The sequence below is a fragment of the Thamnophis elegans genome, chromosome 2, assembly GCF_009769535.1.
Source record: "Thamnophis elegans isolate rThaEle1 chromosome 2, rThaEle1.pri, whole genome shotgun sequence".
NCBI lineage: Eukaryota > Metazoa > Chordata > Lepidosauria > Squamata > Colubridae > Thamnophis > Thamnophis elegans.
Window position 1 is genome coordinate 3,843,685 of NC_045542.1, and position 22,701 is coordinate 3,866,385.

The 22,701-nt window shown below is 43.9% G+C and overlaps 1 protein-coding gene across 1 annotated transcript in view; it reads right to left on the reverse strand.

Moving 5' to 3' along the window:
• Positions 1-21,302, reverse strand: part of LOC116502928 (afadin- and alpha-actinin-binding protein A-like) — a 34,887-nt gene extending 13,585 nt beyond the window's left edge. Inside the window, exons 1-7 of the mRNA XM_032208949.1 lie at positions 21,051-21,302; positions 15,766-15,981; positions 8,914-9,024; positions 6,729-6,864; positions 5,758-5,833; positions 3,109-3,259; positions 2,363-2,447 (exon numbers count right to left, since the gene is read on the reverse strand). Of these exons, the coding sequence (XP_032064840.1) occupies positions 2,363-2,447; positions 3,109-3,259; positions 5,758-5,833; positions 6,729-6,864; positions 8,914-9,024; positions 15,766-15,981; positions 21,051-21,284 (1,009 nt within the window). The 5' untranslated portion in view covers positions 21,285-21,302. The remainder of the gene's footprint in view (positions 1-2,362; positions 2,448-3,108; positions 3,260-5,757; positions 5,834-6,728; positions 6,865-8,913; positions 9,025-15,765; positions 15,982-21,050) is intronic.
• Between the last annotated feature and the right edge of the window lie 1,399 nt (positions 21,303-22,701).

Sequence of the window (22,701 nt, forward strand, 5' to 3'; positions counted from 1 at the left end):
TTAGGTTTTTCGTTACGTTAAGGGTTAGGTTTAGGGTTAGGTTTAGGGTTAGGTTAAGGGTTAGGTTTAGGGTTAGGGTTAGGTTTGGGGGGGTTAGGGGAAGGTTTTAGCTTTATTTTTACATTTTTCGATCTTTTTCATCGCGCAGTGATGACGTCACATACACGCTTTCGTCGTCCGCGATTTTGTCGTCCGCGGTTTTGTGGTAGAACCGGCTGGCAGCTCCCTGGAGGAGAGCCTTCTCTGTGGCTGCTCCGACCCTTTGGAACGAACTACCCCCAGAGATCCGGACCTCACCCACTCTCATGGCCTTCAGAAAAGCTCTCAAGACTTGGCTATTCCGGCAGGCCTGGGGCTGTTGACCGCATTGTTGAGGTCCAGCCCCCGACTGAAATGAATGTATCTGTGTTGTTTTTAACTTGTCTATTTTATTTTTTATTTTATTTTATTTCCCCTCTCTGTAAGCCGCCCAGAGTCCTCTGGGATTGGGCGGCCTATAAATAAAATTAAACTTCAAACTACATGACCACGGAAGCATTTTCACACAATGCTGCTTTCCCTCAGCTAGGAAGCAGAGATGCGCACTGCCCCATAGAGACCGACACAAATGGACAGGGGAAATCTTTACCTTTACCTCTATAACTTAGTTAAAAGAGTTGGGAAGCTGGCTCTATGCCCTTTAACGTTTATCTCTCATCTGTCTTCGTATTGCAAAACAATCAGAGTTCTACCTTATAGTTCTTGTAAACTAGGCCAAATTATAAAACTGTAAATAAGGCTCAGAAACGTGCGTTTATCTTATATAGTCTTTTTTTAAAAGCCAACCTTGGAGAAGACCAACCTTTTTATGTGATATTAAACCCTTTACAGCAATCTGACGGCTGGTTTTTTCCACTGGTTTTCTTCCACCCCGTGTGGTCATAACAATTGTTAAGTCACATTGGAGCCTAGCAAGAACCCCGGGCCATGTTTGGATTATAAGCAGCTATTTGTTTGCAGTAAATATGCCTGAATGAGAGGCTTGTTCACTCATAAACTTGAGTTTAAGTTGCTTTTGGATTAGATCCAGTTAGAAACAAGGCTCACTGAAAGAAAAACAGTAAGTCATATGCCATGTCAACCTGGCAAAACCTTCCCTTCGCAGCTCCTTTGTGAGTGGAGTACAAGACAAGGAGAGATTTCTCACACCCCACTTTAGTGCCAATCCCAGAACACCATACAATAGCAATAGCAGTTAGACTTATATACCGCTTCATAGGGCTTTCAGCCCTCTCTAAGCGGTTTACAGAGTCAGCATATCGCCCCCCACAGTCTAGGTCCTCATTTTACCCACCTCGGAAGGATGGAAGGCTGAGTCAACCTTGAGCCGGTGAGATTTGAACACCCAAACTGCTGAACTGCAGTCAGCTGAAGTAGCCTGCAGTGCTGCACTCTAACCACTGCCCCACCTCGGCTCTGCTGGAACTGGCAGCGACTGAGGCCTGCCACGCCCCTGAACGGGTTCTCCTGGCGGCGCCTTTGACGCCGCCATCTTGTTTTTGGCTTTTGCGCATGCGCAGAACAATTGTCATTGTACTGCCGTGCATGCACAGCACGCATCAAGCACAACCACGAGTGAACCGGTAGTAGTGGTTTCTGGAACCCACCCCTGGTGCAAGTTTATTCCATGCTACCTCTAAACAAGAATCTGAACTACTAGTGGGAAGGCGAATTGGTGGTAGACAAAAGTCAACAGAATTCAAGGAAGGCTGGACTTAGATGTGCATATGAAGGGACTCCAAACTAATGATACGCTTGACTCCTCCATCAGGCTTAGAGTTCTCTGGGAGCAACTAGCTCAGTCTGACTCAGAGCTCTGGCCTTTCATGAGGGCAGAGTTGAAATACTCTCTGAAACAGCTGGAAAAGGTGCATGTGTGGGGAGGGGGGAGGAATTCAAAGTTTGATTGCATGCAGAACCCACGTTGCCTTTTCAAACACACACACACACACACACACACACACACACACCTGGATAAAAGTATATAAGCCCAGCTTCACTGAAAAGGCAACGTGATCAGGCTTGGTCTGATCACCAGGTTGCCTGTTGATTTAGTATTTTTAACTTTTCTGTGGGTTTTTTTTTTTTAGTTTTGTGCATCAACCAGAGCCTACTCGATCAAGTGGCCAATACATTTAAATAAATAAATAAATAAATAAATAAATGTGGCAAACAAATAAATTGCAAAAAGTACACCTTCTTATCTCATATCACCTCCATAAATACTGTATGTGCAATTGCCTTTAGAATTAGCATCATTCAGAGTCTTACGATAATAGCCCTGAAATTCTCTTTGAAGAATCTAATGTGGGAGTTACTGTACCTTGGTTATGAAAAGCTTTTATGGTATTTCTGACCCTACCCCACTCTTCCTGGAAGGACTTGTACGGACAACGTTGTTCTGGGCCCTTCAGAGCAAAAACACCAAAAAAGATTAAAGGAGGTTAATCAGAAGGTAAAACGACGGATACTCCTTGCTTCACAAACTGTTCATCCGTGACTGCTTTAAATTATAATGGTGCTGGAAAAAATGGTGTACAGTACAACTTGTACAACTTGCCCAGGGTCACATGGTCATGATTCAGGGGCTTGACAATTCTTGCACATTTATAACAGTCACAGCATTCTGCAGTCACATTTGCCATTTGCAATAGCAATAGCAATAGCAGTTAGACTTATATACCGCTTCATAGGGCTTTCAGCCCTCTCTAAGCGGTTTACAGAGTCAGCATATCGCCCCCCACAGTCTGGGTCCTCATTTCACCCACCTCGGAAGGACGGAAGGCTGAGTCAACCTTGAGCCGGTGAGATTTGAACTGCCGAACTGCAGATAGCAGTCAGCTGAAGTGGCCTGCAGTACTGCACTCTACCCACTGCGGCACCTCGGCTCTTTGCAATCTTCTCAACCAATTTGCAACAAGCAAAACCAATAGGTAAGCTGGCAGGGAAGGGCTGAAAGTCTTGATCACGAAATGCCTTGCTTAACAATAACTATTCTGATCCCTATTGTGATCATACACTTGAGGACTACCAGTATAACTGCTAGAAGTATCCCCATGACACCCTTACTCTGGCACTGCCCCCATCCGTGGCCAGCATCTCTTCCAAGTCTTGGGTCACTTCATTCAGCAACTGCTTGAGTTTGGCGTTCTCCAAAGCCAGGCCCTCTTCCCGTTTCTCCTGCTTGGCCAACTGGATACGGTAGAGCTCTTCCTCCTTTCTACAACGGTAGTAAACAAGAATATGCAGCTGGAATATTACCATCATAAAGCGAAACGTTCTTTAATCGCTAATTTAATTCCTAAAGCATTCCATTTGCGGTTTTCGTCACATGGTTCAGCTCAGTTACTTGATCGTCTCTTAAATAAAATGTGAGCTCAGTTCCTGGCAATGGATGAAGGTAAAAGGTTCCCCTCGCACACATGTGCTAGTCGTTCCCAACTCTAGGGGGCTGTTCTCATCGCCGTTTCAAAGCCGAAGAGCCAGCGCTGTCTGAAGATGTCTCCATAGTCATGTGGCCGGCATGACTAAATGCGGAAGGCACATGAAGGTACATGGAACGCTGTTATCGTCCCTATTTTTCTGTTCTGACCCCCACCTTGCTCATTCTGAAACAACAGCCACACACAGCTTGCAAAGGAATGTCTTTTATCAGTCCCGGCTTTTGCTGGCTGCGAGCCCAAAATAAACATAGATAAATTCTCTGGCAGAAAGTTAAACAGCAAATGCAAAAACAAACTCTTACAGCAAACCAGGTTTATATAAAGCAAATCACTTATCCAAGTGGTTTCTCTGAATCATGAACACGAACTGGGACCCTAGACTAGAACAGGAACGGAATGAACAAATGAACGTTGACTTCTGCAACTAAGGCATTGCACCATCAGTCTTTTATCCGCAGGAGGAGATCCTTAACGAGCCACAGCTGCTTGTTATCTTCTCCTGTGAGCATCCTGAAACCACTCACAGGAAGTTTCTGTGTCAGTCTGATAGCAGCTCCAAAGGCTTCTACCGAGCCACAACATTTTTCTACTTGCATTTTTTACATGCTTTCGAACTGCTAGGTTGGCAGAAGCTGGGACGAGTAACAGGAGCTCACTCCGTTACACGGCACTAGGGATTCGAACCGCTGAACTGCCGACCTTTCTGATCGACAAGTTCAGTGTCTTCGCCACTGAGCCACCGCATCTCTTCTGGCAGTGGATACGTACATGTTATTTTCTTTGGCAACAATTTGGGAGTCATTTACTGTTTCCTTCTTCTGGGATTTTCCCAACTTGCCAGCTTAAGCTACAGCTGTGAGTTTATCTGTTTTTGAATTTCCTATCCAAGTACTAACCAGGTCTGATTCCATTCAGCCTTTTCCAAAACGGACTGCATAACAGCCTGTTGGAGCATTATCATTTATTTTATCATTAGTAATTCACCACCCTAGGTATTGTGACTCAGCAGAAGTTTGCTGTGAGTTGAGTCGGGATGCAGGAATAACAATGCAGCTGGAGCTCGTTAAAGTCGTCTTCTGGAGATAAAAGGACTGATGGTTGCAGAAGTCAACGTTCACTCGTTCGTTCGTGGTTCGTCGTTCATCGGTCGTGGTTCGTTGTTCGTGAGAGGCACTTGGATAAGTGATTTGCTTTCTGTAACCCTGATTCAAAGAGACACTTGGAGAAGTTATTTGCTTTCTTTCTGTAAACCTGGTGTTGCTGTAATAGCTCTTTGTTTTTGTATTCTGCTGCGTAACCTTTTTGCCAGAGACATTATTTATGTTTATTTTGGGCTCGCAGCCAGCGTGAGCCAGGACTGATAAAGTTATTTCCTTTTAAGTCTGTCTGACTGTCGTCCGTGAACGAGCGAAGAAGAGGGGGGTCAGAACACCTAAGTATAGCCAGGGTTGTGCATACAGTGTAGTTTCTTGCCACTCCTTTGGAATCACCATTCCTAGATTTGAATGTTATAAAAGTATAGTTGAAAATGCATGATGGATGAAAGCTAGCGAAATCTCAAATATATACAGTGCTGTCCATTTCTTTGTAAATTTCAGAGGTTATTTCTGTTCTATAAAATGCCAATTACCTCCACTAGACCGATTAGATCCCACAGATTAGGCCTCCTCCGAATCCCATCCGCCGGCCAGTGTTGACTGGCGACTACCCGGAGGAGAGCCTTCTCTGTGGCTGCTCCGACCCTCTGGAACGAACTCCCCGTGGAGATTCGTACCCTCACCACCCTCCAGACCTTCCGCAAAGCCCTTAAAACCTGGCTGTTCCGACAGGCCTGGGGCTAAAGAGCTGTTGCCCCCGTCTCGAATGGTACGACTGTTGTGAGTTTTTAAATTATATATTGTTATCTTGTTGCTTTTAAATCTTTTTGTCTGTATCCCCCTTCCCCGGTTCGAGTTGTGCACCGCCCTGAGTCCCCTTCGGGGGAAAAGGGCAGCATAGAAATTTAATAAATTGAATTGAATTGAATTGAATTCTCATGCTGAGAGCCACAAAAGTTTTTTTGGGGGGGAGGGGGGCATAATTTAGTTTTATACCTATTCCATAATCTCAATATGGCACATCTCCCATAATGATTTTCTACTCTGTTGTATCAGAGATGTCCATGCCACCTAAATATCAGGTTCTGTCCTCTTCTTGGTAGGCCAAATTCTCCCAGAGGGTTTTGCCCAGCTACATCTTTCTGAACAGGAGGTGGAGATTAATGCCAGCAACTTACCTGCCCAGAGATCTCCCAGTTTTCCAAGTGGCCCTCTTGCCATCCATCCGAGGAAGGGCATTGAGGATTTCAATTGCTAGGAAATAGTAAGCCACATGCCTAAGTAGTGAATCCACTCACCAACCACCACCACCCTTCTTCCCCAGATTTGACATCCAAAATCAGAGGTGAACATGTGCATAAGCTCATCTTAGAATATGAGTGAAATAAGATCAGTGTCCCATGATCCAAGAGTCGTATCCAGATGGTTCTGGTACAATTGTAACAGCAAATCATAAAAGATCCTGCCATTTTTTACACACACACACCCACTTCAGTGGTGGGTTTCAAATTTTTTTTAGAACCTCTTCTGTAAGTGTGGCCTGTTTTGTGGGAGTGGCTTGCTGGCCATGTGACCGAGTGGGAGTGGTTTGGCAGTCATGTGACTGGGTGGGTGTGGCCAACTTGTGAAATGTGGTGAAACTCACTTAACAACGCTCTTGCTTAGCAACCAAAATGTTGGCTCAGGAACTCGGGCATTTGAAGGACGCAAGTCTTAAAGCTGTCAAGTTACAAGACCCTGGCACCCCTAACCCTTTAGAAAAAAAACCCAGGGGTGTTCAAACTTGACAGCTTTAAGACTTGTGGACTTCAACTCCCAGAATTCCTCCTCTAGTCATGTTGGCTCAGGAACTCTGGCATTGAAGCAGACAAGTCTTAAAGCTGTCAAGTTACAAGATCCTTGCACCCCTAACCCTTTAGAAAAAAAAAAACCCCAGGGGTGTTCAAACTTGACAGCTTTAAGACCTGTGGACTTCAACTCCCAGAATTCCTCCTCTCGCTCTTCATCTTGATGATGTGTGGACGGGCGGGGGGAGGGAGGGAGCTGGAACCGGTTCTAAACGGCATGGTAGATTTGTGGAACTTCTTCTATAGAAGAGGTTAGAACTGGCAGGAACCCACCCCTGTCCCACTTGTAAATGCTCACTTACTTCCTCTCTTGTCTGTCTTGTTAGCTAAAATCTGGCTCATCTTGTCTCTCAGTCGAAGCAGTTCTTGTTCCTTCCTCTTCATCTCATGTCCATGCTGGTTCTTCTGGTTAGCCAGAGAACTGAGGAGCTTGGTGATCTGCTGGGAGAACCACACTTACATTCAAAGCTAGGAGAGCAGATAGGGGTCTTTCGGCAGCTCCCTGGATGGGCTACATTCAAGTTTTCCAGGAAATCCCAGAACCCAAGCGGTCTTTTCCTTTAATAGGCCCACTATCAATTTTCTTTCTCTCTCATACACAAGCTGTTGACTCCCCCCGAGAATGTCGAACTTCGGCACACAAGCACAAGGCATAATCTGCTCCAGGGGCAGCAAATTTCAGGCCATACTGATATATGAAACAAACAAATGAAAAAAGCATTGTATGGGGATATGGGGGAGCTGTGGGTAGAGGAGGAAGAAAAAGCACGTTGCCAAGGTTGAGAAATACTGCTATACACATTTTTCATCAGGATCAGGAAGTTTGTCTCATAATGTTCGATAGTAATCATTAATAATATAAAATTTATTAAATAAAAACTAGAAGATGGGATTGTATCGAGGGCTCAAAATGAAGGATTTGCAATACAGGTAGTCCTTGACTTATAACCACAAGTGAGTCCAAAATCTCTGTTGCTAAGTGAGACATTTGTTAAGTGAGTTTTGCCCCATTTTGTTACTTTTCTTGCCTCAATTGTTAAGTGAATCACTGCAGTTGATAAGTTAGTGATATGGTTGTTAAGTGAATCAGGCTTCCCCACTGGCATTGCTTGTCGGAACGTCACCAATCTTGAGCATAGCAACGGTCATAAATATGAACCTGTTGCCAAGCATCTGAATTCTGATCACATAACATCATGGGGATGTTGAAAAGGTCATAACTGTTGAGAAATGGTCATCGGTCGCTTTTTTCAATGCCGTTGTAACTTTGAACAGTCACTAAATGAATTATTGTAAGTCCAAGACTAAATGCAATTTAGCTCCAGATGGATCAAGCGTGATGTGATAAGCAACCTATAGGAGGCTGACCTGCACATCCCTCAAAGATGCTTTCCTGTTGCTTCAGAGGTGGGTTCCTACCGGTTCGCACCGGTTCGATAGAACCGGTTCATCAAATCTACCGAACCGGTTAGAAGAGGTTCCACCAGTGGACCCGGAAAGCAGGCCACGCCTACAGGAGAGGTTCCAAAAATTTTTGAAACCCACCACTGCCACACACACACACACACACACACAGACAGACTGACCGTGACCCGTCAAAAGCGCGGAGGACAAAATCGCGCTCGACGAAAGCGCGCGTGTGACGTCATCACAGCGCGACGAAAAAAATTAAAAATTGAAATAAAATTAAAATTAAAGCAAGCCGATTCACATAAAGGTAAGGGTTAGGTTAAGGGTTAGGGTTAGGGTTAGGTTAAGGGTTAGGGTCAGGTTTAGAGCGTTAGCGTTAGGTTTAGCGTTAGGTTAAGGGTTAGCGTTAGGTTTTTCGTTACGTTAACGGTTAGGTTTAGGGTTAGATTTAGGGTTAGGTTAAGGGTTAGATTTAGGGTTAGGTTTAGGGTTAGGTTTGGGGGGGTTAGGGGAAGGTTTTAGCTTTATTTTTACATTTTTCGATCACAGCGCGATGTTTTCGTCGCGCTGTGATGATGTCAAATGCGCGCTTTCGTCGAGCGCGATTTTGTCCTCCGCGATTTTGTGGTGGAACCAGATTGACACAGAGAGAGAGAGAGAAAGAGAAAGAAAGGAAGAAATAATAAAGAAAGAAAGAAAAAAGAAAAAGAGTGAGAGAGATGAAAGAAAAAAAGAAAAAAGGGACAGAGAGACAAAAGGAAAGAGAGAGAGAGAGAGAGAGAGAGAGAGAGAGAGAGAGAGAGAGAGAGAGAAAAAACCTGGCCGGCAAGCCACTCCCACCAGGTCACCTGGCCAGCAAGCCACTCCCACAAAGGAGGCCACACCCACAGAGTAGGTTCCAAAAAATTTTGAGACCCACCACTGTGTTGCTTCTATACTTTTTGGGTGACCCAAGTGCCCAACAGTTCCCAGCAGGTTGCATCACCCATGTTAACTCAAGAGAGAAGACGTTCAATAGACTCATCACCTTCAACATTAGAAGGGCTGATTCAATCATTCTTCCTTCGCTTCACTCACCTCCTCCTTCTCTTCTTTCAGCATATTATTCAAGTGCTTGTTTTTGTTTTGAAGCTGCTGTTCCTTATTTTGCACAATTGCAATTTCTCTTTCAAGTACTTCCACACGGTCCTACGAGGGCAGGATGGGGGGGGAGGCGGCACACAAGAAAAGGAATCATAGCAAAGAATTAAATCAATTATTATAGTCTCCTGCCTGACCCCCAACTATAGATTACTTCATTAATTGTATTACAGAACTAAGACCAGAGGTGGGTTCCTACCAGTTCGCACCTATTCGGTAGAACCGGTTCATCAAATCTACCGAACCAGTTAAAAGAGGTTCCACCAGTGGACCCGGAAAGCAGGCCACACCTACAGAAGAGGTTCCAAAAATTTTTGAAACCCACCACTGGTCCTTGGATATGATTATTCTACACTATCATGCTCATATTTATAAAACTCAGTGCCTCTGTGAAAGGTAAGGATGACTACTGCGTTTGTGGTGCAATCAGAACGTTGCGTGTGTTGAAGTTGTTTTAACGCAAACCAAAGATGCCTTTTAAAAAACAAGTTGACATCCTATTCTTATGCAGGCCAGTGCTGCGTGTGGGGTCATTTAAGGTGGTTCTGACAAGTGTCGTCGGCATCTTCATATCCGGTCACATGGGCGGCAAGCCACTCCCATCCGGTCACATGGGTGGCAAGCCACTCCCATCCGGTCACATGGGTGGCAAGCCACTCCCACAAAGGAGGCCACACCCACAGAGTACGTTCCAACAATTTTTGAAACCCACGACTGACTTAAGACATTAGTAAACTTATTACTAGGAATGAAATTATCACTGGAGAAAAGGAACTGTATCAACAGTAATTCCAGGCTTGGAGAAAGGATCTTTTTCTCTAGTCTGGAGTCAGAATATGCAATGGATATATAAAATATCTATGTAGATCTGTTAAAATGCTGGGTTTTTGAGATGTAAGAAACAAATCACACAGGACAGATCACTTCAGAATTTTTTCCACCTTTAACAGAACTTGTACAATTCGATTGCAACACAAACTGAAATATTTTAGGGGAGAAAATAACAACAAAAAAGTACAACAATGTGGTTGCACAAGTGTGCATTGTAAGTGGATACTTAAGATGTTTTATAGATGGCATTTAGATCCTAAAAAGTTGGCTTCTACGTATCCGAATGTACAGCCTAAATGTTGGACGTGTGGTTCTCTCGATGCTACACATTATCATATATGGTGGACCTGCCAAAAGGTTAAGGCATTCTGGATAAAAATATGGTGGGTTATGCAAAATATCTTTAAAAGAAGGATAAAGTTTACTCCTCAGTTATTTTTACTAGGTATATGTACTGACTTTACAGCGGTAGAGACTAATTTGGTTCTACACCTAATAACGGCAGCAAGACTGTTGGTGGCGCAATACTGGAAGAAGGAAGACTTGCCTACAACTCAAGAGTGGACATTGAAAGTTACAAACCTAGCCGAGATGGCTAAAATATCGGCATATCTTAAAGACCATTCAAATGAGAGATATAAACAAGACTGGAAAAAATGGATTGACTATATACAAAACAAATACGGGACTAAGAAATTACAGATAGCCTATGTTTAAGATTAGGAATAATCTAAACTGCTCAAAGTTAGTGTAACAGGAAGAAGCTGAGTTCAATGCAGAGATGTTATTAACTTCTATTAACTTATATTTTAGACTGTGTTTGTTAAAAATCTATACCATGTACGGGCTCTGGGAAGTCGGGGGGGAGGGAGGTGGGGTGTTAGGGGGGAGGGGGGATATGTAAGTGGATACTTTGGGGGTGGAATTTGGGCTTTAGTGAAGGTAGAGGGAATTATGAACAGCTCCAAATATCAGTCAGTTTTGGCATAAAACCACGAGTGCTCTGGTATCATAAAATGCTGATCATGAAGAAGAATCTCATCTTTCAACACAACAATGATCCAAATCAACAAAAGAATGGTTTCACTGGAAGATCAAAGTTTTGGAATGGCCCTGCCAGAGCCTGGACATGAATCCAATTGAAAACCTATGGAGTGACCCGAAGAGGCCTCCTCCGAATTCCATCCGCCGGCCAGTGTCGACTGGCGACTACCCGGAGGAGGGCCTTCTCTGTGGCTGCTCCGACTCTCTGGAACGAACTCCCCGTGGAGATTCGCACCCTCACCACCCTCCAGGCCTTCCGCAAAGCCCTTAAAACTTGGCTGTTCCGACAGGCCTGGGGCTAAAGACTCACTGCCCCACTTCAAATGGTATGATTGTTGTGCTTTTAACTATGTATGGTTTTTATGTTTTTGTAACTCTGTTTGTATTTCCCCTCCTTTTTGAGTTGTGAGCCGCCCTGAGTCCCTTTAGGGAAAAGGGCGGCATACAAATAAATGAAACCAAACCAAACCAAACCAAGAGGGCATTGCACAGGAGATGCCCTCACAAGCTGGAAGATTTGGAGCACATTTACAAAGAAGAAGGGCAAAAATTCATAAGGAAAGATATGCCATGCTGATTAGGGCTCCTACCCTAATGGCTGGATGCTGTCATAAAATCAAATTTACTGTAACGCGCTCTACATGGGGCTGCCCCTGAAGAGTGTTCGAAGGCTACAGTTGGTCCAGAATGCAGCCGCGCGAGCGATAATGGGTGTACCTAGATACACCCATGTTACACCTATCCTCCGCGAGCTGCACCGGCTCCCCATTGGTCTCCGGTCCCGCTTCAAGGTGCTAGTCATTTACTTTTAAAGCCCTACATGGTATTGGACCTGGCTACCTGAGAGACCGCCTCCTGCCATTCACCTCCGAACGACCAATAAGATCGCACAGGTTGGGCCTCCTCCGGGTGCCGTCGACCGGACAATGCCGGTTGGCGACTCCCCGAGGGAGGGCCTTCTCTGTAGCTGCACTGGCCCTGTGGAACGATCTACCCGTAGAGATCCGGACCCTTACCACTCTCAGACCTCGAGTGTCACGTACAGAGATGGACAGACGATGTGCTGAGGGGCTGTGCTTCTACTGTGGGGATCTTGGACACCTGGCGGGGAGTTGCCCCAAGAAGAATAGAAGGGTTGCGCAGACTGCGGCCGTCCCTCAGAAACGAACTATTGTGTCAGACAACTGGCACGTTTGTGCGGCTGTGATACCTTCCGTAAAGCAACCAAGATCTGGCTGTTCCGGCAGGCCTGGGGCTGTTGATTAATATCCAGCCCCACTTGACTGAATGGATGATGTATTAATTTTAAATATTGTATCTTTCTTCAATTTTAAATGCTTTTATTTTGCTGTGAGCCACCCACAGTTCCAATGGGAGTGGGCGGCATACAAATTTTATTAAAGTTGAAAAAGTATTTCAACTCTGTGTTTATTTCAGGGTGTGCCCATTTATGTAATCAGATTAACAGATGGATGGAACGAAGCGTTGGTACTGCTTTATAATGCCTTGGCAAGACCACATTTGGAATACTGCATCGGGTTTTGATCACCACAATATAAAAAAGATGTGGAGACTCTAGAAAGAGGGCAGAGAAGAGCAACAAAGATGATTAAGGATCTCGAGGCGAAAACATATGAAGAATAGTTGCAGGAATTAGGTAAGCCTAATCTAATGAAAAGAAGGATTCTAGGAGTGACATGATAGCAGTCATTCCAGTATTTGAGGGGCTGCCACAAAGAGGGGGAAGGGGGGCAACCTGTTCTCCAAAGAACCAGAAGGCAGGGCAAAAAGCAATGGATGGAAACTAATCAAGGAGAGAACCAATTAGAACGAAGGAGAAATTTCTTGACAGTGGGAACAATTAAGAAATGGAATGGCTTGTATTCAGAAATTGTGGATCTTCCATCAGTGGAAATTTTTAGGAAGAGATTGGACAGAATTGAATAGGGTCTCGTGATTGTGCATAGGGTTGAACTAGAGGTCCTCCAAGGCCCTCCCAACTCTGTTATTCTAGTTTTTCATTGTTATTTTTTTTCTCCTGAAAGATTTCAGTTTGTTTTTCAATTGAACTGTACAATATGTTATGTTAAAGGTGGAAAATATCTGAAGGGATTTTTCTTTTGATCTGATTTTTTTTTTTTTACATCTAAAAAACCTGGCATTCTAACAGGGATATGTAAACTTTCTATATCTGCCAAAATATCTGCTATATTTAGTTATAAATAGCTAAGTATAAATAAATATAGAATAGCACATAAAAATGGATAATGAATAAGGAGACCATGAATGCAAGATAGAAACGTATAGAAGGGAAAACACTAACTGCAAAGAAACCGATACGGAACTGCTGTATGATATATGATAGAACTTATTGTTCCTATGTTGTTTTAAGTCATGTGTCTGTTTCTGTTGATGTGTTTATGTGTTTAAAATAAAAATTTATAAAAAAATAAAAATAAAAAAAAATAAAAAACCTGGCATTCTAACAAGAATATGTAAACTTTCTATATCTACTATACCTACACTGTATAAAGGAACAAATGCATATATCACTACTGCTATATATAGCAATAGCACTTATATACCGCTTTACAGTGCTTTACAGCCCACTCTAAGCGGTTTACAAAGTCAGCGTATTGCCCCCAACAATCCGGGTCCTCATTTTACCCACCTCGGAAGGATGGAAGGCTGCGTCAACCTTGAGCCGGTGAGATTCGAACTGCCAAACTGCAGGCAGCCAGCAGTCAGCAGAAATAGCCTGCAGTACTGCACTCTAACCACTGCGCCACCATGACCACTATCCCCATATAGGACAACATATTTTTGTACTGATGCATTGCAGGAACAGAATGGAAAAGACTAGTGATATGGCTGGTTATTAATGTAATGAAATACTGAAAGATTTTAATAACTTTTCTTTGCCAAAATTCAAATAGTTGCCAAAAAATCATGTGTTTTTTGAAATGGAAATCTGGCCACTTTAATCAGTTGAATGACAATAAATTTACAGTATATAAACAGTCAAGGAAATAGTGTATCAAAACTTGCAGCTGCTTCATATCAATGATTTCCAAATATAGTCACAATTCACTGCTGCTACTACTTTGGTAATTAATTCAAACGTACCATGAATATTCACTTTTCTGAAGTATTCCCAAGAAATTATCTCATAATATTTTAGAGCAATGAGTAAAATGAAATTGGAGTGGCGAGGGGGGGAGGCAATTACATTCTTGTTGTGTCTCCTATGCATATATCATATCTTTACTAGTGTAAAGAGGGAACACTAAATTTTTAAAACTTCTGGTTTTGGTAGATGGTGCAAAAATATCTACCATTTTGTAATCACGCAAGTGAAGGAGCTTTTCAGCAAGCTGGGCTTAAATTGAATTCGTGCAACTCTCCACCTCCTTAATTATTCAGGATTACAGTATACCTATCTCTTCACCTGTCCTGTGGTCACAAGTATATCCATAGTTTTACCCAGCATGCTTAGAAAATTACATGGGTTGAGCTGTAGGCAGGATCATCATAGCAATATTCAAAACCTCCACTGCCCCTGTGCCCAGACAAAAGAATCCAATAGACTGCGATAAGATTGAAGCCTTCTAAGAAATATTAAACATTCACATAAAGTGAATATTCATCAGGAAAGATATTACACAACAATCACTATGTATTGGCAATGGACAGCTTCAGAAAAAACATACGTACTACTTCTATTTATAGATCTAGTTTATGATGAAAAGGACATCTGAGCAATCCACATTTATATTGTATGTTTTTTTTTTACTTTTGGTAATTATTAGAACATTGTAAATTGAAATGTACCCTGGTAGAGCTGTTGGGCAGGCGGGCAGGCAAGAAATTGGGGAATACTCCACTATTGTCCCTGTTAGCAGACCTATCTGAAAGGATGAACTCTGCAGCATGAATTCCAAAATAAGTGTACATAAATTTTCTTGGGAGATTTTGCTTCATTGCCATTGGTTTGGGCTGTTGTTTCTTTAAAAAAATGTTTGAATTCCAAAGCATCTTCTGTTAGTCACTGATATTAGCTAATACACAGGCCACACACCAGTGGTGGGTTTCAAATTTTTTTAGAATCTCTTCTGTAGGTGTGGCCTGCCTTGTGGGAGTGGCTTGCTGGCCATGTGACTGGGTGGGAGTGGCTTGCCAGCCATGTGACTGGGTGGGAGTGGCTTGCCAGCCATGTGTAAAATGTGGTGAAATTCACTTAACAACACTCTTGCTTAGCAACCAAAATGTTGGCTCAGGAACTCTGGCATTTGAAGCACACAAGTCTTAAAGCTGTCAAGTTATAAGACCCTTGCACCCCTAACCCTTTAGAGAAAAAAACCCCAGGGGTGTTTAAACTTGGCAGCTTTAAGACTTGTGGACTTCAACTCCCAGAATTCCTCCTCCAGTCATGTTGGCTCAGGAACTCTGCCATTGAAGAGTGAAAGTCTTAAAGCTGTCAAGTTACAAGACCCTTGCACCCCTAACCCTTTAGAGAAAAAAACCCCAGGGGTGTTTAAACTTGACAGCTTTAAGACTTGTGGACTTCAACTCCCAGAATTCCTCCTCCAGTCATGTTGGCTCAGGAACTCTGGCATTTGAAGCACGCAAGTCTTAAAGCTGTCAAGTTACAAGACCCTTGCACCCCTAACCCTTTAGAAACACACACCCCCCCAGGGATGTTCAAACTTGACAGCTTTAAGACTTGTGGACTTCAACTCCCAGAATTCCTCCTCTCGCTCTTCATCTTGATGATGTGCGGACGGGTGGGAGGGGAGGGAGCTGGAACCGGTTCTAAACGGCACAGTAGATTTGTGGAACCTCTTCTATAGAAGAGGTTAGAACTGGCAGGAACCCAGCCCCGCCACACACATGACAGAATCTAGAAGTTCTGACCTTGAATTTGCTCTGCTGTTCCCTCAGAGAATCCAGCTCTTCATCCTGCTGCATCTTCTCTGCCTCCATATCACCCAGCTTGGTTGATGCATTTTGGTACAGATTCAGCAGTCTGCAGGCCCCGTTAACCAATTCCAGGAGGTCGAAGCCGTGCTCAATACCATCTCCGGAACCATCATCTTTATAAAGGGCAGGGAACCCCAGCGCTACCAATTCCTAGGCAAATGTACAGTTGAAATATAGCAGCGGTAATAGCAATAGCAATAGCACTTAAGACTTACATGGGCTCTACATGGGCTGCCCCTGAAGAGTGTTCGAAGACTGCAGTTGGTCCAGAATGCAGCCGCGCGAGCGATACTGGGTGTACCTAGATACACCCATGTTACACCCATCCTCCGCGAGCTGCACTGGCTCCCCATTGGTCTCCGGACACGCGCTTCAAGGTGCTAGTCGTTACTTTTAAAGCCCTACATGGTTTAGGACCTGGCTACCTGAGAGACCGCCTCCTGCCACTCACCTCCCAACGACCAACAAGATCTCACAGGCTGGGCCTCCTCCGGGTGCCGTCGACCGGACAATGCCGGCTGGCGGCCCCCTGAGGGAGGGCCTTCTCTGTAGCTGCGCTGGCCCTGTGGAACAATCTACCCGTAGAGATCCGGACCCTCACCACTCTCCCGGCCTTCTGTAAAGCCACTAAGACTTGGCTGTTCCAGCAGGCCTGGGGCTGTTGACTAATGTCCAGCCCCACTTAGACAGAATGGATGATGATTTAACAATTGTATTTTTTACCTTTAAATTTTTAAAGGAGAGGAGAAAGGAGAGGAATAGGAGAAAGGGAAAGGCAGAGGAAGAATGGGAGGGAATGTAAGAGTAGGAAAGAGGGGAGGAATGGGAAGAAGAGGGGAAGGGTAAAGGGGAGGAAGGGGAAGGAGAGAAGGGAAAGGAGAGGAGGAAGGAAGGAAGGAGAGAAGAAAGAGAAGAAAGGGGGTAGGAAGGAGGGAGGGAAGGAGGGAAGCAAGGAGGGAAGGAAGGAGGGAAGGAAGGAGAGAAGGAGAGAAGAAAGGAGGGAAGGAAGGAGGGAAGTAAGGAGAGAAGGAGAGAAGAAAGGAGGGAAGGAAGGAGGGAATGTAGGAGAGAAGGAAGGAGGAAAGGAAGGGGGAAAGGAAGAAGAGAAGGAGAAAAGAAAGGAGAGAAGGAAGGAAGGAGGGAAGGGGAAGGAGGGAGGGAAGGAAGGAGGGAAGGAAGGGGAGTAGGAGAGAAGAAACGAGGGAAGGAAAGAGGGAGGGAGGGAAGAAGAAGGACCGTTGTAAGATAAGATGGATCTATGGGATGTTAAGAAAGCAATCTTCAAATATATTGTCAACTGTAGGGGAAAATTGTTATAAATACATATTATTAATAACAATTATGAGATCATATAATTGTGAATGTATATATGAAATTGATAAAAAAAATTAAATGCTTTTTTGTCTTGTCCCAAGGGAGTGGGCGGCATACAAATTTTATTAAATTGACATTGAATTGAAATTATATATTGCCTCATAGCGCTTCCCAGCCTTCTCTAAGCGGTTTACAGAGTCAGCCTATTGGCGCCAACAATCTGGGTCCTCATTTTACCAACCCATGGAAGGTTAGAAGGCTGAGTCAACCTTGAGCCAGTGAGAATCGAACTCCAGGCTGTGGGCAGAGTGAGCCTGCGAAACGTCTAACCACTGCGCCACCAGGACGCCTAAAAAATTTCAAGGCATGCTTTGTCATTCTTAATAAACAAGCATAAGAACGCACAGGAGAAGCAGGGTGATATCTTTATGACAGGGCCGTCAAACTCCCAGCCCGCGGGCCGGATGCGTCACACACTGGCCACGCCCACGCCCAGTTTAGCGAAAGGGGGGGGGAAGTCCCGATATGTCACGTGGCATTGCCGTGACGATGTGAGCTTGACAACCCTACTTTATATGATACACAAGTGTGTTATAAGAATTTCATTAGGCACAGCAGCCTCAATGTTTTAAAGCCTCAATATATAGGCTAAACAAGAGAGAGAGAGAGAGAGAGAGAGAGAGAGAGAGAGAGAGAGAGAGAGAGAGGTAGTTTGTATTTTACATGTAAAAATGTCACTTTTAAGGTCTTACTAGAAATTGATTTTCTTCTCCTTATAAATTATAATTGCAGGACACCCGTTTTCTGCTTCCAAGTTCACGAACTGGAATGTATGAGGCCACCCAGGCCAAGTCGAGGTGGGGCAGTGGTTAGGGTGCAGTACTGCAGGCCACTTCAGCTGACTGTTATCTGCAGTTCGGCGGTTCAAATCTCACCGGCTCAGGGTTGACTCAGCCTTCCATCCTTCCGAGGTGGGTGAAATGAGGACCCAGACTGTGGGGGCGATAGGCTGACTCTGTAAACCGCTTAGAGAGGGCTGAAAGCCCTATGAAGCGGTATATAAGTCTAACTGCTATTGCTATTGCTATCTATCTATCTATCTATCTATCTATCTATCTATCTATCTCTATCCGTCTGTCTGTCTGTCTCTTGTCTATCTATCTATCTATCTATCTATCTATCTATCTATCTATCTATCTATCTATCTATCTATCTATCCATCCATCCATCCATCCATCCGTCCGTCCATTAGGGTGCAGTACTGCAGGCCACTTCAGCTGACTATTATCTGCAGTTCAGTGGTTCAAATCTCACCGGCTCAAGGTTGACTCAGCCTTCCGTCCTTCCGAGGTGGGTGAAATGAGGACCCAGACTGTGGGGGCGATATGCTGACTCTGTAAACTGCTTAGAGAGGGCTGAAAGCCCTATGAAGCGGTATATAAGTCTAACTGCTATTGCTATAAGTCCACCAATTACATTTGTTTTTCTCACATCATAAAAAAGCCCAATTCAGCCCACAGAACCTCAGAGCTCCTAAAGAGTTAATAAAGACACAAAAGGCCCACTCAGCAGCTGCATTCATTCCCTTCTCCTTATTTTTCAGCTGGGCTGCTCAGTTTTTGTAGCTGCTCCTTGATCAAGTTACTAATTGTTTTTAAGCAATCCTTTTCCAAGCACCAGTACAATTCTAAAGGATCAGCTTACTATGAGACTTTAAAACATTGAACCAGATCTGGATTTCTTCTCAGCATTATCAAAATACCAAAATTACAAATACTGCAGTTGAGTGAAATTACTCACCCGTAGATCTGTTTACAGGTAGATTGATTTAGTGCAGCTTTTCTGTTAGCAAGCTGATACAATCACTTAGAAATTAACTTTCTGCCAAAAGTTACATTAAAAAGACTCTTGAATATTTTAAAGTATCTCGGCAAATGATTAGAAGGAACATGGTAGTTGTACACTTTAAATTATTAGGGCTACGTAGCACTTCCAATTCAGATACTCTGGAGTTCCTGGAGATACAAATTTAGAACCTGTCTACAATTGCAAAACATAAATGCATTTTCCCCAGAATGAGGTTATACAACAGAGATCAAGAGGCTAATGCTAGACTAACACATGGCTTTAATGACACTTCATAGCAACTCACCTTCATGGAAAATGTGTAGCTTTTTTTGGTAAGGGAAGGAAAACTTTGGGGGAAGAAATAGTGGACTGAAGACAGCTCTGTGAAAAAGAGAGTGATGATTTATGGGGCAATGAAGAGCTGGTGACTGGTGAGCTGGCTCTTGATAATTAATTCCACTCCAGAAAATGAGAGTCCGTAAGTGCTTGCAAGGATACCACAAAATAGTAGTTTGGTTGATTTAGCACTCTGGGTGATGGGGAAATAGACATCTTGTTCAACTATGGTTAGTGTCTTTGAAAGGACATTAAGCTTGCATATTTTCTTTCTAATCACTTTCAGAAATTCTTTGTTAATTGCTTTTCAGCTATTGGGAATCTTTGTTTTACAGTACCAGGTGAGTTTCTTTCAATCTTTTGAGAAGTTTTAACTACAAGTTTAACATTTTAAAAAAAAAATAAACAGCAGAAGGATGATTGGAATTATGATGTTGGAAAGCTACAAATAGATTAAGGGTCCAGATCAGTGGTGGGATTCAAATAATTTAACAACCGGTTCTCTGCCCTAATGACCAGCAGGGTAGGTGGGGCTTGGTGGTCATGTGACTGGGTGGGTGTGGCCAACTCAACATCACTCACGTTGATGGGCGCTTCACCTTAGCTGTTAGAATCTAATAAGGGTCAAGCGGAGAGGCAGTTTCTGTAAGCAGGGCAATAAAGATGAGGCTAGAAACAACACCAGAATGTTTCCTTCCTGCCTTCCTTACAGGATTAGCCCTGTAAAGTGGAAAAAACCGAAAGATTTCTTCCCAAAACTAGTTCTCCGAACTGCTTAGAAAGTTACCAACCGGTTCTCCCCGAATAGGTGCGAACTGGCTGAATCCCACCACTGGTCCTGATAAATTTGAAATTTTAAATGATAAAGAATCCTTCCCATAGGAAAATGCTTTTGCTTTTGATTTTTTTTAAACCTCTTCATCTTTTCTGTACCTTTTACCTTTTCTTTTTATTCTTTCAGTTTTTTTCAAGTTTGTATTAATTTTTACTGTTGTTATTCAAATTTGTCCTAAACGAAAACTGTAACTAGCAAAATGTTGGAAGTATCTAAAAATTCTCTGAACACATATAACATACGAACAGATGAGCTTGGCCTGTTGCTATTTATTTATTTATTTATTTATTTATTTATTTATTTATTTGTCTTGTATGCCGCCCACTCCCGGAGGACTCCGGGCGGCTCACAAAAGACAAGGGAAAGAGGGGAAACGAGACAAAGACAACATATTAAAAACAAAACCAACATTCACAATTTCCGTGGAGGTAGATGCTTCTCAGCTCCCTCCAGCCTGCTGGAGCAGCCAGGACTTGGTGGCTTTGCGGAAGGCCGGGAGGGTAGTAAGGGTCCGGATCTCCACGGGGAGGTCATTCCAGAGGGCTGGAGCTGCAACAGAGAAGGCTCTCCCCCGGGGAGTCGCCAGCCGACATTGGCTGGCAGATGGAATCTGGAGGAGACCCAACCTGTGCGATCTAATTGGTCTGAGAGAGGTAATCAGCAGGAGGCGGTCTCTCAGGTAGCCAGGTCCGATGCCATGTAGGGCTTTATAGGTAGCGACCAGCACCTTGAAGCAGATTCGGAGACTAATAGGTAGCCAGTGCAGCTATTTGCGGAACCCGACATAATCAAATGAACAGTGGAAAAGGCAGCGGAAGGACCCATCGACATTCAGAAGACCTGATGCCTTTTCATACATACTCTTCTCTGGCCAGAAGATGCCTACCTTACTGAGGTAGGAAATACAGTGATCCACATTATCACTCCAGCAGACAAAATGATCTAACTCATGAAAGCTTCCCTGTAGCTCCAAGGCGTCAGTGAAGTGGACTGGACTGAATGCAGACTCAGCGGATGAAAAACCCAGCTCCGATATATACTTGCTTATGAAGCACTCTTCATCTACAAGGAAAAGGAGAAATAAAAAAATACAAAAGAATTGAACGGGGGTTATGACCATTAAGAAGAAAGAGGAGCCCAAGGATATTGAACGCCAGTTATCATAGTTGGGGAACCAATAATAAAACTTTGTTAGTCCAAAGAAAGGAAATATTTTGTGTGGCCTGTTTTGTGGGGAGTGGCTTGCTGGTCATGTGACCGAGTGGGAGTGATTTGGCAGTCATGTGACTGGGTGGGCATGGCCAACCTGTAAAATATGGTGAAACTCACTTAACAACGCTCTTGCTTAGCAACCAAAATGTTGGCTCGGAAACTGGCATTTGAAGCATGCAAGTCTTAAAGCTGTCAAGTTACAAGACCCTTGCACCCCTAACCCTTTAGGGAAAAAAACAGGGGTGTTCAAACTTGACAGCTTTAAGACTTGTGGACTTCAACTCCCAGAATTCCTCCTCCAGTCATGTTGGCTCAGGAACTCTGACATTTGAAGCACGCAAGTCTTAAAGCTGTCAAGTTACAAGACCCTTCCACCCCTAACCCTTTAGAAAAAAAACTCAAAGTAGGGAACAGCAATGTCCAGGCACCTTTGCTCCTACCAAGAATCTCTAATTTTGTTCCACACATTTGTGTTCCACCGCAACCAAGGGCAGGTCTGAATGCAAGCCATCCACTCATGCCTGCAGCACAGCAGATGGCAGCACTATCAAATGTTAGGGATTCCCCATTCAAAAACTCTAGGCATTTAATTAGCTGTTGGATGGGAGTCCATTAAAAAACTTACAGTAGCTAAAAAATTAAGATGGGCAGTTGAAAAATATCCTTTAAAAAGGTGTTGTGGCCCAGCAGGAGCTGTTGGAGCTGCCACCAGACTCCGACAGCGAAGGCCCCTATGAGTCACCTCTGGAGGATGTGAAGGACCCTGGACAGGGTTCCGACTCCGAGCAGGGTGCAGAGAGGCTGGTTGGCCACCAGGAGGCGCCTGATCCTTGGACCAGTGGGGAGGAGACAAGGGAGAGTGAGCCAGATGCCAGCAGTGAGTTGTTCCTGGATGCCTGGCACCGAAGAGCTAATAGGCATCAGGAACAGTTGCACAGTTACAGGAGATAATTGCACTCAGCTGGTGGTCATTAGGCTCCTCTCCAGACTATAAAAAGGACTGCTTGCGCACACGCCCCTCTTTGCAGAAGTCAACGCAGGAACTAATGTCGGAGAACATTATTGTGAGCTTGGCAGGCTGGATTGCTGCCACGGCTTATCTGTGCTGGATTGCTGCCAAGGACCTGTCTGTCTGTTAATTAAATGCCGTAACTTATCTTTGGCTAGGAGTGTGTGTTGGTGTGGGATGAGGGGGCGGAGTCAGAACAAAAAGGTAACAACAAATCACTTCTGTATTGCTGTTAGGAAAATTATATAGGTGTATCTATGAAATTAATCAAGTGCTGAGTGCAAATCGAGGGAATGTGGAATGAACAACTGCATTC